Source organism: Corapipo altera, unplaced genomic scaffold (genome assembly GCF_003945725.1).
Source record: "Corapipo altera isolate COAL_440 unplaced genomic scaffold, ASM394572v1 218, whole genome shotgun sequence".
NCBI lineage: Eukaryota > Metazoa > Chordata > Aves > Passeriformes > Pipridae > Corapipo > Corapipo altera.
Genome location: NW_020885072.1, coordinates 286,382 through 300,933, shown reverse-complemented (window position 1 = coordinate 300,933; position 14,552 = coordinate 286,382). Strand labels below are relative to the sequence as shown.

General features: G+C 60.7%; 3 protein-coding genes across 4 annotated transcripts in view; 2 read left to right on the top strand and 1 right to left on the bottom strand.

Moving 5' to 3' along the window:
* Positions 1–3,467, top strand: part of LOC113959912 (acyl-coenzyme A amino acid N-acyltransferase 2-like) — a 4,186-nt gene extending 719 nt beyond the window's left edge. For both annotated transcript variants that reach the window (XM_027669213.1, XM_027669214.1), the window contains exons 2-4: positions 563–1,032; positions 1,837–2,039; positions 2,813–3,467. In XM_027669213.1, the coding sequence (XP_027525014.1) occupies positions 563–1,032; positions 1,837–2,039; positions 2,813–3,400 (1,261 nt within the window). In that variant the 3' untranslated portion in view covers positions 3,401–3,467. The remainder of the gene's footprint in view (positions 1–562; positions 1,033–1,836; positions 2,040–2,812) is intronic.
* Positions 3,468–4,821: 1,354 nt separating this feature from the next.
* ZP1 (zona pellucida glycoprotein 1) lies at positions 4,822–9,765 on the top strand. The gene is made up of 12 exons (XM_027669206.1): positions 4,822–5,004; positions 5,197–5,318; positions 5,391–6,678; positions 7,023–7,166; positions 7,251–7,435; positions 8,208–8,305; positions 8,510–8,637; positions 8,715–8,904; positions 8,982–9,132; positions 9,378–9,462; positions 9,544–9,648; positions 9,728–9,765. The coding sequence occupies exons 1-11, from the start codon at positions 4,845–4,847 to the stop codon at positions 9,642–9,644; spliced, it is 2,652 nt and encodes an 883-aa protein (XP_027525007.1). The 5' UTR covers positions 4,822–4,844; the 3' UTR covers positions 9,645–9,648; positions 9,728–9,765.
* A 167-nt stretch (positions 9,766–9,932) lies between these two features.
* PRPF19 (pre-mRNA processing factor 19) lies at positions 9,933–13,889 on the bottom strand (the record flags this gene model as incomplete). The annotated part of the gene is made up of 15 exons (XM_027669241.1): positions 9,933–10,410; positions 10,497–10,602; positions 10,706–10,876; positions 11,092–11,177; positions 11,328–11,397; positions 11,483–11,638; positions 11,778–11,887; positions 12,078–12,153; positions 12,278–12,352; positions 12,436–12,477; positions 12,551–12,613; positions 12,726–12,799; positions 12,889–13,030; positions 13,123–13,199; positions 13,718–13,889. Coding segments are annotated over 15 exons (1,518 nt in total), but the record flags the coding sequence as incomplete, so codon positions are not given.
* Between the last annotated feature and the right edge of the window lie 663 nt (positions 13,890–14,552).

Genomic DNA, 14,552 nt, shown 5'->3' with positions numbered 1-14,552 from the left:
GGAGGGATGAGATCCAGGGAGGGAGGGATGAGGACAGGGAAGGAGGGAGGAGGACAGAGAAGGAGGGATGAGGACAGAGAAGGAGGGGATGAGGACAGGGAGGGAAGGATGAAGACAGGGAAGGAGGGATGAGGACAGGGAAGGAGGGGATGAGGACAGGGAAGGAGGGGATGAGGATCAGAAAGGAGTGAGAGATGAGAACAGGGAAGCAGGGAAGTGATCAGGGAAGCAGGGATGCCAGCAGGACTATCTGGACCGCAAACCTCCCTCGCTGCGTCAGCCCGTTATGCCCGGGGAGGATCCCTGGGGACACTCCCAGCCCCGGGAGGATCCCTGGGGACACTCCCGGCCCCGGGAGGATCCCTGGGGACACTCCCGGCCCCGGGAGGATCCCTGGGGACACTCCCGGCCCCGGGAGGATCCCTGGGGACACTCCCAGCCCCGGGAGGATCCTTGGGGACACTCCCAGCCCCGGGAGGATCCCCGGGGACACTCCCAGCCGCCAGCCCCCTGCCTGGGCCGGGCAGTCCCCGCGGGGCGCTGAGGCCGATCCCGTTCCCAGGTGCAGCATGGTGGAGGTGACGGTGACGCCGCGCTCCTCGCTGGCCGACCGGCCGGTGCAGCTGCGGGTGCGGGGCCTGTCCCCGTCCCAGCTGGTCACCCTGCGCGCCTGGCTCAAGGACGAGCAGGGCGAGCGCTTCCAGTCCCGCGCCTTCTTCCGCGCCGACGGATCGGGAGAGGTGGACCCCGGGAGCCAGGCCGCGCTGGGGGGCAGCTACTCCGGCGTGTGGCCCATGGGGCTCTTCTGGTTCCTGCAGCCCGACACGCTTTTCCGCCGGCTGGTGAAGCGGGACGTGGCCGGGAGCCCCTTCCTGGTGCGGCTGGAAGTGTTCGACGGGGTCCAGCTGGGCGCGGAGCCGCGGGAGCGGCCGCTGGGATGGTGCGAGGCCGAGCGGTGGTACGTGGGGCCCGGAGTGCAGCGGGTGCCCGTCCGCCAGGGAAGGGTCCGAGGGGCCCTGTTCCTGCCTCCTGGTGAGCACCGCGCTGCGGGGAGCCCGGGATGCACGGCCTCGGGACCCCCGGGATGCCCAGCCCTGGAACCCCTGGGATAACGAACAGCAGGACCCCCAGATACTCAGCCTCTGGACCCTTGGGATGCCCAGCCTTGGGATCCCTGGGATATCAGACATCAAGACCCCCAGTTACCCAGCCTTGGGACCCCGGGATACTGAACCTTGGGATCCCAGGATGCCCAGCCTTGGGACCCCGGGATACTGAACCTTGGGATCCCAGGATGCCCAGCCTTGGGAACCCCGGGATACTGAACCTTGGGACCCCTGGGATAACAAAGATCAGGACCCACAGGATGCCAGACCTCAGGACCTCTGGGATACCAAACCTCGGGGACCCCCTGGGATGTCAAACCTCGGGACCCGCAGGATGCCCATTCTCAGGACCTGTGGGACGCCAAAACCTTGGGATCCCCGGGTTGGCAAACCTCAGGACCCCCAGGATGTCCAGCATTGGCACCCCTGGGATAACAAATATTGGGATCCCCAGGATGCCCAACCTCAGAACCCCTGGGATGCCCAGCTTTGGGATCCCTGGGATAACAAACATCAGGACCCAGCCTCGGGACCCATGCGATGCCCAGTCTTGGGATCCCTGGAATGCCCAGCCTCGTGACACCCGGGATACTGAAACTCGTGACCCCCAGGACACCAAACCTCAGGACTCCCGGGATTCCCAGCCTTGCACCCCAGGACGCCCAGCCTTGTAATCCCGAGGATGCAGGACGGTGGCTCCTCATCCCTGACATTCTCCGTCTTCCCGCAGGTCCAGGGCCCTTCCCGGGGGTGATTGACATGTTTGGAGGCGCCGGGGGGCTGATCGAATTCCGGGCGGGACTCCTGGCCAGCCGGGGCTTTGCCGTGCTGGCCCTCGCCTTCTTCGCCTACGACGACCTGCCCCAAGTCCTGGCCCAGTACGACCTGGAATACTTCGAGGAGGCGGTGGATTTCCTTCTCCGGCATCCCAAGGTGAGTCCTGGAGCGTGGAGAGGAGAATCTGTGAGCCGGGATGTCCTGGGGCAGCCTGGGGAGTGGGATGTCCATGTGACCAGGGATGTCCCAGGGATGTCTGGGGGGCCAGGGACGTCCTGGAGACTGGAAACATCCGGGTGAGTGGAATGTCCAAATGAGCAGGGATGTCCCAGTGACCAGGGATGTCCCAGGAATATCCTGGGGACTGGGGGCATCCTGGTGAGCAGGACAGCCAGGGATGTCCAGGTGACCAGGGATGTCCCAGGGATGTCCCAGGATTGTGTTGAACACCAGGGATATCCCAGGGGCTGGTGGCATCTCAGGTGACCAGGGCCATCCCAGTGATTTCCCAGGAATATCCCAGGGATGTCCAGGTGACCAGGGATGTCCCAGGGATGTCCCAGGATTGTGTTGAACACCAGGGATATCCCAGAGGCTGGTGGCATCTCATGTGACCAGGGCCATCCCAGTGATTTCCCAGGACTGTCCCAGCAACCAGGGATGTCCCAGTAATGCCCCAGGGGTTGTCCTGAGCACTGGGAGTATCCCAGGGACCGGGGGCATCCCAGTGAGCGGGATGTCCAGGGGACCAGAGGCATCCCACGAAGACATCCTTGTCCCGGTGCCCAGGGGTGTTCCAGTGATGTCCTGGCAAGCAAGGAACATCCTGGCGACCGGGAACGTCCCAGTGAGGGTGCTCTCCCCACGGCTGGGAACACCCCGGTGCCGTCCCACCCACCTCCCACCTGGCTCCGTGTCCCCCTCTCCAGGTGCGAGGCCCCGGCCTGGGCGTGGTGGGCGTCTCCAAGGGCGCGGAGGTGGCCCTGGCCCTGGCCAGCTTCCTGCCGCAGGTGGTGGCCACGGTGTGGATCAACGGCACGGCCTTTCTGCACGGCAACCCGCTGGTCTACAAGGACCTGCGCATCCCGCCCATCCCCTACCGCGTGGAGCGCGTCCTCCTCACCGAGGAGGGAGCCATGGACAACTCGGCCATCTTCGCCGACCCCCGCGACCCCGCCTTCCGCGCCTCGGCCATCCCGGTGGAGAACGTCCGCGGGAAGGTGCTCTTCGTGGTGGGAGAGGCCGACCGGAGCTTCAACAGCAAGCTCTTCGCCCAGCTGGCCCTGGCGCGGCTGCCCCCGGAGAGCGGGCGGGTCCTGTCGTATCCCGGCGCCGGGCACCTCATCGAGCCGCCCGGGTCCCCCCTGTGCAGCGTCTCCAGCATCCGCGGCTCCCCCCGGCCCGTGGTGTGGGGCGGGGAGCCCCAGCCCCACGCCCGCGCCCAGGAACACTCCTGGCACGAGATCGTCAGGTTCCTGGAGCAGCAGCTGGGCCCGGCCGCCACCGCGAAGCTGTGAGGGAGCGGGAAAGGGGGTCGGGAATAACGGGGTTGGCGCCGAGGGGAATAAAGCGGCACCGGCTGGATCCTGGTTGTGCTTCTGGGGGAGCCGGGTGGGACATATATGGGATGTATATATAGGACATCTGTAGGACATCTATAGGGTGTGTATAGGACATATATACAGGATATATAGAGGACACAGATGGACAGATATATATGGGATATATATGGACATATATATAGGTATAAAGAGGACACAGATGGACATATATATAGGATATATATGGGATATATAGATATATATATAGGCTATAAAGAGGACACAGATGGACAGATATATAAAGGATGTATATGGACACATATTTAGGTATAAAGAGGACATAGATGGACAGACATATATAGGATATACATAGGATATATAGGGACACATATATAAGATATGTATGGACATATATATAGATATAAAGAGGACACAGATGGATGTATATATATAGGATATATATAGGATACATAGGGACATATATATAGGATATGTATGGACATATATATAGGATATATATAGGACATCTATAGGACATATATGGGACATTATCTACACATGCATATATATAGGACAGATATAGGACACCTATAGGATATATATATAGGACATATATTAGACATATTGGATGTATATATAGGACATCTATAGGATATATATAGGACACCTATCAGATATATATTGGATAAATATAGGACACGTATCAGACACATTTAGAACATATATTGGCCATATATATCTGCCGTCGCTTCCTGATGCAGTTTTAGGGGATCACATCCAGCCCCCCCAGTCCCACACACCTTCCCACCAGGATCCCAGTGCCTCTGGGAGCTGGCATGGTCCCATTCCCACCCCAGGGCAGGGAACAGGGAATGGCTGTGCCTGTCACTCTGGGAAGGGCCGGAGGGTGACTTAATCCGCAGAAAAGATAAATCCCAGAAGGGAAACTTCTGGCAAGGGAGGCAGAGGGAACACACAAAGTGCTCCACGGAGGACTTTGCATTCCTTGTGGCACTGCCAGTGGCAGTGATTTGGAGGCAAATTCCCAGTCCTAGTGCCCCGGAGCCCACCGGGGCTGTGCCACCCTGTCCCCCAGCCCCTGTGCAGGATCCCAGTCCCACGGGAACGGCACATCCAGATGTTACCTGTGGCAAGCAGGAATCGGGGACACGCCACCTTTTCTTCCCTCCTGGATCGAGCTGGGCATCCACCGGGAGTTTTCCAGGCGTGGGATAAGCTGGGTTTGTGCCGGGTCACCGTGACACGGCCACGGGAGGTGACCACGGGGCCAGGGCACCGAGGTCGCCGTCGGCACAGGAGCGAGGAGCCCTGGGCAGAGCTCATCCCACCTGGTCAGCTGATCCCCTCCGGATATAAATCCGTGTGGGAAAGCCCCGTGTGCTGCCTGGCTCACACCACCATGGGACGGAGCTGCTCCTTCCTCCTGCTCCTCTTCCTCCTGGCCCTGTGGCCCACGGCCACCGTGTCGTTCCTGCGGCACCGCTACACCTGCGGAGAGCTGGGAATGCAGCTCCTGGTATTCCCGTCCCACGGCCGCTCCATCCGCTTCAAGGTCCTGGGTGAGTGTGGGAAGAACCCCTGGACTCCCTTAGGGTGCTGGATCCCTGAGACCCGAGTTTTTCCATGGGATAAACCCAATGGATTGAATGAGGGGCAGGTGCTGCTGGGGGGGGGTTCTGTGCGCCTGCCACCCTCGGGAGCATCCCGGCACCTGGATGTGTCACTTCCCTGTGTCCATGGTGTCCCACCAGATGAGTTTGGGACCCGCTTTGACGTGGCCAACTGCTCCATCTGCCTCCACCGGCTCAATTCCGGGGAGGATGGATCCGTCGTCTTCTCCTCCGGATACAAGGGCTGCCACGTCCTGCTCCAGGTGACATTCCCACCCCTTCCCCTGCCCCTTCCCGGCGGGATGGAGGTGACTATCCCTCATATCCCACTGCAGGGGAACCGCTACGTCCTGAGGGTGCAGCTGGAGGAGCTGCTTCCCAGCGGGATCCTGCTCACCTCCTCCGAGGTCAACATCACCTGCCCGAAGCCGGGTGGCTACGAGACGCTCCCGGACGGCATCCCGGAGCGGGGCCGGGATAGCGGAATCCTGGTCTCCCACACTGGCCTCCAGCACCACGTCTCCCAGTCCTCCCTCACCCTGGCGGGATCCCAGCTCTCATCCCACACCCACTCGGAGCAGTTCGTGGCACAGAATGGGCCCAGCTCGGTGCTTCCCGGGATTCCATCCCAGTCCAACCCAGTCCGCCCAGGGCTTCCGTCCGAGTCTACTGGGATCCGTCCCGTCTCCAACATCCAGGGAGGCTTCAACCGCCCGGGAGTGCAGCCCCACCACCCTGGGGGTCAGACCCAGCCAGGGCTTGGCCCAGGGCTTGTATCCCAAAATCCTCTCACTTGGAGGCATCCCGGGGGTCAAACTTGGCCAGGCCTTCGCCCGGAGTTTGTATCCCAAAACTCTCCCAGTTCGGTGAATTCCGGGAGTCAGGCCCAGCCAGGGCTTCGCCCAGGGCTGGCATCCCAAAACTCTCCCAGCTGGGTGAATCCTGGGAGTCAGACTCAACCAGGGCTTCGCCCGGGGTTTGTACCCCCAAACCATCCCAGTTCAGTGAATGCCGGGAGTCAGACCCAGCCAGGGCACTTTCGCCCGGGGTTTGTATCCCCAAACCATCCCAATTCGGTGAATCCCTGGGGTCAAAATCAACCAGGGCTTGTATCCCAAAATCCTCCCAGTCCGGTGCATTTTGGGAGTCAGACCCCGTCAGGGCTTCGCCCAGGGCTTGCATCCCAAAATTCTCCCGGTTCAGCGTATTCTGGGAATCAAAATCAACCAGGCCTTCGTCCAGGGTTTGTATTCCAAAATCCTCCCAGTCCGGTGCATCCCGGGAGTCAGACCCAGCCAGGGCCTCGCCCAGGGTCTGCATCCCAAAACTCACCTGGCTTGACCCCTGCTGGTGCTCACCCTCCAGCAGGATTCCTGCGCCCAGGATCTCAGCTCCCAAACCAGCCAGGAATGGCTCAGCCCGGTTTTCCCTCCAACTCCCAAACTGGGCTCCCGAGCCACACTGGGCTGATCCATCCCGGCCATCCCAGTCCGGCTTTAGTGCGCCCGGGACTCTCATCCTGGCCGGGTTTGATCAGCCCTGGACTCCAGCCTGGATTGCTGCATCCCGGGATCCACAATCCCCTCCAGCCCACGGCACTCTTCTACCCTTCGGGAGGGGCAGGTATGGAGGAAAAGCGGGATGAAGGGATGCAGCCCTGGATCTGAGGGCAGGACAGGGGGCTGGGATAAGAGGAACTGGCCTCAAGTTGTGCCAGGGGGAGGTTTGGGTTGGATATCAGGGAAAATTTTCCATGGTAAGGGTTGTGCAGTCCTGGACAGCACGCCTGGAAGCATCCCAAAAACACGTGGCTGGGGCACTTGGGGACGTGGTGGCCTCGGCATTCCTGCGGGAACGGTCGGACTCCGTGACCTCAGAGGGCTTTTCCAACCCAACAATTCCACGATTCGCCAGGGGGACTTTGTGAGGGGGGAGTTCCCGAGAGTCCCGTCTCTTCCCACCCTCAGGAATGCAGCTGACGCGGGAGCAGTGCCAGGTGCCGGCGGGCCGGATGCCGTGCGTGGCTCCGCAGGGACGGGACGGGTGCATCCAGGCGGGATGCTGCTACGACGACACGGACCATGCCACGCCCTGCTACTACGGGAACACGGGTAGGGGCGCTCGGGGAGGGGCATCCCGGGAATCCCGATGGAACAGTGATGGAATGGTGATGGAATGTGTCCGCGGTGCCGCAGCCACCGTGCAGTGCCTGCGGGAGGGGCAGTTTATCCTGGTGGTCCCGCGGGGAATGGCCGTGCAGCCCTACAACCTGGACAGCGTCCGGCTGGCCGGCAGCCAGGCGGGGTGTGAGCCCTTCCGCGTCACCGAGAGCTCCGTCATGTTCCGCTTCCCGGTCACGCGCTGCGGGACCACCGTGCAGGTAACAGGGAGACCCCTGTGGAGCGCCCCCGGGGATGGGAGAGGGCCGGGAAACGCTCGGGACAAAGAGCTCACCCAGCATCCGCCTCGTGCCTCAGTCCCGGACCCGTTTATCCCTCTGGATGCTCCCAGCTCCATAACCCAACTTCAGGACGAAGAATTCACCCACACTCTGCCTTGTGCCTCAAACCCTCATCCGTGAATCCCCCGGAATGCTCACAGCTCCACGTTCCCATGTTTTTCTCTAAAACCCATGTCGGGATAAGGAATTCATCTATCCTCTGCCTCATGCCTCAAACCCCGATCCATTTGAACTCCAAGATGCTCCCAACTCCAAAACCCACTCCAGGATAAAGAGCCTCATGCCTCAAACCCTGATCCATTTATCCCCCGGGATGCTCCCAACTCCATAACCCACTTCAGGATAAAGAGCTCATCTATGCTCCCTCCTAACTCAAACACTGATCCATTTATCCCCCAGGATGCTCCCAGTTCCATAACCCACTTCAGGATAAAGTGCTCACCTGCACTTCCTCCTTTCTCAAACCCTGATCCATTTATCCCCCGGGATGCTCCCAGTTCCACAACCCACTTCAGGATAAAGAGCTCACTCACACTCCCTCCTATCTCAAACCCTGATCCATTAATCCCCCGGGATGCTCCCAACTCCATAACCCGCTGAAGTACAAAGAACTCACCCACGCGCTGCCTCCTGTCTCAGATCCTGATCCGTGGGTCCCCCAGGATGTTCCCTGTTCCCGTGTCCCCTCCAGGTGATCGAGGACCGGCTGATCTACGAGAACCAGCTGATCTCCACCATCGATGTCCAGGGATCCTCCCGCGGCTTCGTCACCCGGGACAGCGTCTACATGTAAGGGAAAGGCGGGAGAAGCCGGACACAGAGCCAGGATTCCCCTTTGGAAAGCCCATCCTGCCCTCCCACCCCCAGATCAACCCAATCCTCGCTCCTGCCAAATTCCCAGCTTTCCCCCCCCAGTTTGGGCTGGGAGAGGTGATGCTGGAAGGGGCGGATGGAGGATTTGGGAGTCTTCCAACTTCCTCTGCCCCTTCCCAGTCTCCAAGCTCGGTGCATCTACAACGCCAGCGACCTCCTTCCCTTGGGAATGGAGGTGGCTGTGCCCCCCACGGCCGCTCCGTTGGCAATGCCGGGACCGCTGGGGCTCCAGCTCCGGATCGCCACCGGTGAGCGATCCCCGGCTTCCCACCCCACTCCCAACCCCGCTCCCCATCCCGCTCAACCCCTCCCAACATTCCCACAGATGAATCCTACAGCTCCTACCACCCCGTGGGCGACTTCCCCTTGGTGAGGGTGCTCCGGGACCCCATTTTCGTGGAAGTCCGGCTGCTCCAGAAGACGGATCCCAACCTGGTGCTGGTGCTCCACCAGTGCTGGGCCTCTCCCGGCTCCAGCGCCGCCTCCCAGCCCCAGTGGCCCATCCTGGTGGACGGGTGAGTGGAGTGGGACGGGGGGATGGAGGTGAGGGTGGACAGATGGTGCCCACGGAGGGTCTTTGTTGCCCATCCAGGTGTCCCTTCCAGGGGGACAATTACCGGACACGGATGGTGCCGGTGGGTCCGGCCTCTCCGGAGCTGCCGTTCCCAAGCCACTACCAGCGGTTTGTCATCTCCACCTTCACCTTTGTGGAGCCTCCTGGGATGGCCGTGATGGAGGGAGAGGTGGGTTGTGCATTTGGGGTGTCCCAGTTTTGGGAATCCCTCATCCCAAATCCATCCCAGCTCCGAACTCCCCGTGTTGGTGCTTCCTCAAGGCTCAGAGTCCCTTTAGGGAGCTTCCCCAAAGCTCGAATCCATTTTTTGGCGGTCTCCTCAAGTCTTGGAGCCCCTTTTTGGGGGGTCTCTCCGAGTCCTGGAGCCCCTTTCCGGGGGTCTCCAGCTGATCCCGGCCCACCTGTGTTTCCCAGGTGTACATTTCCTGCAGTGCCTCCGTGTGCCACCTGGCCCAGCCGGAGCCGTGCCGCCCCTCCTGCCAGCTGGGAGCGACCTCACGTAAGCCCAGGAGCTTCCCAAGATTTAGGGGTCCCTCCGTGTGCCCCCCCTCTTCCCACCCCAACGCTCTGTTCCCGCCAGGAGCGCGTCGGTCTCCGGGGAACAGCAGGAGGGGCGATGGAATGGGAACTGTCACATCCCAGGGATGCGTTGTCTTTCCCAAGGCTTCCAAGAGAGGGTGAGGAGGTGAGTGCCCTCTGCTCGCTTGAAAACCCCTTCGTCCCAGAACAACCCTTCATCCCTCTAACCCATCTCCTCTTCACAGCTCCTGCCTCCACCCAACACCGCTGGATTTCTCTGGGAAAGCTGGAAAAATAAACCAGTGCAAATCACAGCTCTAGGGGTGGTTTATCCTGGGAGTGGGAGGAAAGGGGATCCTTTATCCCTATTCCCGAGCTGGAAACACCCCCAGCCCCCCCGAATCCTATGCTGCCACCCACCAAACCCTTTACAAGAGCCCTTTCCCAACAGGATGACAGGGAATAATCCTTTATTTCCATACTGAAACTAAGTAACTGCATACAAAAATCTGCACATTCCTTCCCTCCCTTCCAAGCATCCCAGTCTCCAAATCCCAGGAGCGCAAGGACTGGGGAGGGGTGGGGGGTTCACATCAGTTACAAGCACAAAACAATTCTAAAGGCAGAAAACACAACGAATTAGGGGGAAAAAAAAAACAACCTAAACAGCAAATTCACGGAGCGCGGGGAAGACGACGCCCGACTTCCCCCTTGCACTAACAGCTACAACAAGGGGAGCTCGATAATCCCACTGGGGTATTCCCACCTGGATAATCCCATACGGATACTCCCACCCCCCTCCCACCCCCGATCCCGGCAGGATCCCGGGATTACAGGCTGTAGAACTTGAGGCTCCGGTCCATCCCCGTGGACGCGATGAACTTGGCGTGGTGGCCAAAGGCCACTCCCGTGGTCAGGCCACTGTGCTCTGGGGGGGGTGGAAAACATTTCCCAGGTCACGGCTCCCTGGTTCCCACGGATCCCAGCCCGCCTCCAGCATTCCCAACCCCTCACCTGTGAAGTGCAGGATCTCCGTCCACTGCTTGCAGATGTAGATCTGGACGTCGGTCCCGCCCAGCGCCAGGTAGGTCCCGCTCTGGTCGAAAATCAGGGATTTCACCTGCGCAGGAGAAGTGGAACGAGGCGTTGGAAAAGCTCCCAAGGCGTTTTTGGGACGCTGGCCCCCATTTTGGGGAGGAGAAGGTGCTATCACACACACACACCTCGAAGTTGTTGTCCAGCTGCAGCGTCTTGAAGTTCTTGAGCTTCCGCAGATCCCAGAGTTTGACGGAGGAGTCGTCGGCGGCCGTGGCCAGGTAATATCCGTTCTCGGAGAAGGCGATGCTGGTGATGGGCCCGGAGTGCCCCGGGAAGTTGGCCACGTTGGTGCGTTCCTAGGGATGAGGGGGTAAGACAGGGAGTCACGGCACGGGAACGTGCCATCATTCCGCTCCGGAGTTAAGGGGACGAACGGATCTCCTCGGGACAACCCCAACCACGGTTACAGTGTCACCACTGAAATTGGGGATTTTCGGAGGAAACGTCCTAAAACATTCCCCGAAGTCCCACTCCTTGGACTCCCCCATGTTCCCATCAGGGACAGCCCTACCTTCAGATCCCAGATCTTGATTTGCGAATCCATCGTTCCCGTCCCAAAAATGAGCCCGTCCGGGTGGAACTGGGCACAGGTGAGAGCTGGGGAGACACGGGGACACTCGGGGTTGGGAACAATCAGGAGGGTTGGGAAGACTCAAGGACAGCAAGACACACCCCCCCAGACGAGTTGTCCAGAGCTCCAGGAGCCCAGAGACCCTTGGGATGGGGATACTCATCCCTAATCCTTACCACATCCAGAGCTCTCATCTGTCACCTTGGTGAGGACACGGCCCGTCTGGATATCCGAGAAAGCCCAGTACTGGGAAAAAGACAGGAGAAGCGTTGGCTCCGGAGCAGTGGGAAGCACGGGTGGGATCCGTGGGATGGGATGGGATGTGTCCCACCTGGTCATCCGAGGAGCTGAGCAGGTAATCTCCGGTGGCGTGGAGGCTGAGCCCGGTCACGGAGCCCTCGTGGGCACGGACCACCTGGACACAGGAGGCGTTGGGAACGGACCAGATCCGGATCGTGGCGTCGGGAGAAGCCGAGAACACCAACTCCTGAACACGGACCGCGCGGGAAGGTCAACAAGGGCAGGTTTCACCTCCCCCAGAGTTCCCAGCTGGAGATTCCGGAGGAAAAGGGTCCCGAAATGCGAACTTGAGGAATCCTGGCGGTGAGGGGAGAGGCTGCAGGCACCTGGGATGGGTGGAAGACGACGCTGGTGACCTTCTTGGTGTGTCCCTTGAGCGTGGCCAGGATCTGCTCCGAGCTCTTGTCGAACACGATGACGTTTTTATCCGCTCCACCTGGAAAACCAAGCAGGAAGTGCCGGGATGGGAGTGTGGGGCCAACAACTCCAAATCCATCTGCTCTTCCTGGGAAATCCCACCCTCAGCAGCTTTGCCGTGAGGGGAGGGAATCCTTCACCGCGTTGTCCCATCCTGTATTCCCAAAAGCACAGAGATCCCACCCCAGGCAGCCGCATTCCTGCCTTACCGGTGAGGATCTTGTTGGTGTCGGAAGGACACAGATCCAAGGCCAGAATTCCCGGGATGCTGGCGCTGTGCAGCCCCTGTGCGAGGCAGGAGACCCCCAGATTAATACCACAAGCAGGAAGACGCTCCCAAAAGGAATCCAGAAATCTCAAGGGATTCCCAGCTCCCGGTTTTCCAGCCTTTTCCCATCCTGGCACTCACCACGTGGGAGGCGACCTGCCGGTACTTGCTGAGCTCCTCCGGCTTCACCAGCTCCTCGGGAACGGTCTTGCCCCTCTGGAAAACAGGGATAAACATCAGCCTCCCTTGGAGCCCAGCATATCCTGGTTCCCATAGAATGTTTGGATGAGGTCACTCACCTTCTTACGCTCCGTGGTCAGCACCGTGGCCTTGTCTTGGAGCTGGAAAACAAGAGGAGGGTTGGCACGAGTCGGGAATTCCGCGGGAAAACAGGACACACGGAGCAGCCCTTACCTTCTGGATGATCTCCGGGGTCATTCCCGCCAGCTCTCCCAAATCCATGGCCTCCCCGGCGCCCTGTGTGGGACACAGAAACAGGGGTGGAGGGGGACACCCAGAGGAGGGATTCGGCAGCGGGAACAAGCGGGAAAAGGGCCGGGAACGCCCGGGCTGGGGAGCAGGGACTCACCGCCACGTTGGGCTGCGCCGACGGCACCGCCTGGGGCACGATGAGCCCGGCCTGGGGCTTCAGGGTGGCCAGAGCTGCGGGGACACCACGAGTTGGGGCGGGGGGAGCGGGCACAGAGCCGCTCCCAGCGCCCCTTCCCAGTTCCCACGGGACGGGGTCTCACCTTCCCTGGCGGCCGTGACCTCCTTGGTGAGGCGGGCGATGACGCGGCAGGCGGCGTCGTGCTGGTACAGGGCGTGGGACAGCTCCTGGCGCGTGGTCTGCAGCTGCTGCCGCAGCGTGAAGCTGTGCAGCATCACGGCGTCCTGCGGGGCGGAACGGGGTCAGCCCGGGGGGAAGGGGGGGACACACACGCCATCCCGCCCCACATCCCACCAGGAATGGAGCCACGGCTTACCCACTCGTCCTGCAGCGCCTTCAGGATGGCCGGGATGCTGGTGGCCGAGGGAGGCTTGGGGCGGATCGGGTGGGCAACTGGCAAGGAAAGGGGGCCTCCGTGTCCTCAGGAGCCCTTTGGATCTCTGTGTTCTCTTCCCACCTCCCCAGACTCCCCCATCCCTCGGGAAAACCTTTCCCAGCCCCACGAGCCACACTGGGCAACTGGCAAGCAAAGGGATCATCTCTGTCCTCACTACCCCTTTGGATTCCTGTGCTCCATTCCCACCTCCCCAGACTCTCCAATCCCTCAGGAAAACCTTTCCCAGCCCCACAAGCCGTGCTGGGCAACTGGCAAGGAAAGGGGTCATCTCTGTCCTCAGGAGCCCTTTGGATCCCTGTGCACCAATCCCACCTCCTCAGACTCCCTCATCCCTCGGGAAAACCTCTCCCAGCCCCACGAGCCACGCTGAGCAACCGGCAAGGAAAGGAATCATCCACATCCTCAGGATCCCTGTGCTCCAATCCCACCTCGCCAAACCTCCCATCCCTCGGGAAATCCCCTCCCGCCCCCCATTCCCAGGCGATTCCCGGGCGGGGCTGGCGTTCCCGGGCACCTTTGATGTCGATGAGCTGCTCCTCGGCCAGGGGCTGGTTGTTGACGGGGTCGGTGCCGTTCTCGGCGATGTACTTCTCGATCAGCCGCCGCTCGTACACGTGGTTGGACACGGGTGACACGCACGGGTGCTCCGGCACCTCGTTGGAGACTGGGGGACACGGGAACGGGGGTCAGGGGGTCTGGGGGACCCTGCCCGCCCCAGAGCCCGGGAATCCCCTTCCCGGAGACTCTGCTAGGCTGGGAAGATCCCACCCGCTGACCCCATGGATTCGTGATCCCCCTCCCAGTGACCCCCCCTGGTCGCGAACCCCACAAATGAGGGACCCCATAAACTGCTCACCCTTGTCCCAGTAACTCCCCTTCCAGTAACACTTGGGCCTGGGAACCCCCGGCCCAGTGACTCCTGGCATGGGAACCCCATAAACTGGTCATCCCCTGTCTAGGAACCCCATAAACCAGTGACACCCCTGCCTAGGAACCCCATAAACCAGTGATCCCCTGTCTAGGAACCCCATAAATCAGTGACACCCCTGCCTAGGAACCCCATAAACCAGTGACATCCCTGTCTGGGAACCCCATAAACCAGTGACATCTCTGTCTAGGAACCCCATAAACCAGTGATCCCCTGCCTAGGAACCCCATAAACCAGTGATATCCCTGCCTAGGAACCCCATAAACCAGTGACATCCCTGTCTAGGAACCCCATAAACCAGTGACATCCCTGCCTGGGAACCCCATAAACCAGTGATCCCCTGCCTAGGAACCCCAAAAACCAGTGATCCCCTGCCTAGGAACCCCATAAACCAGTGACATCCCTTCCTAGGAACCCCATA

Excerpts from the sequence above, each read along its gene's own strand:
- ZP1 (XM_027669206.1), top strand. The coding sequence starts at position 4,845 with ATGGGACGGAGCTGCTCCTTCCTCCTGCTCCTCTTCCTCCTGGCCCTG. Across the intron at positions 5,319-5,390 it reads GCTGCCACGTCCTGCTCCAG|GGGAACCGCTACGTCCTGAG; the intron begins GTGACATTCCCA and ends ATCCCACTGCAG. Across the intron at positions 8,306-8,509 it reads ACCCGGGACAGCGTCTACAT|TCTCCAAGCTCGGTGCATCT; the intron begins GTAAGGGAAAGG and ends GCCCCTTCCCAG.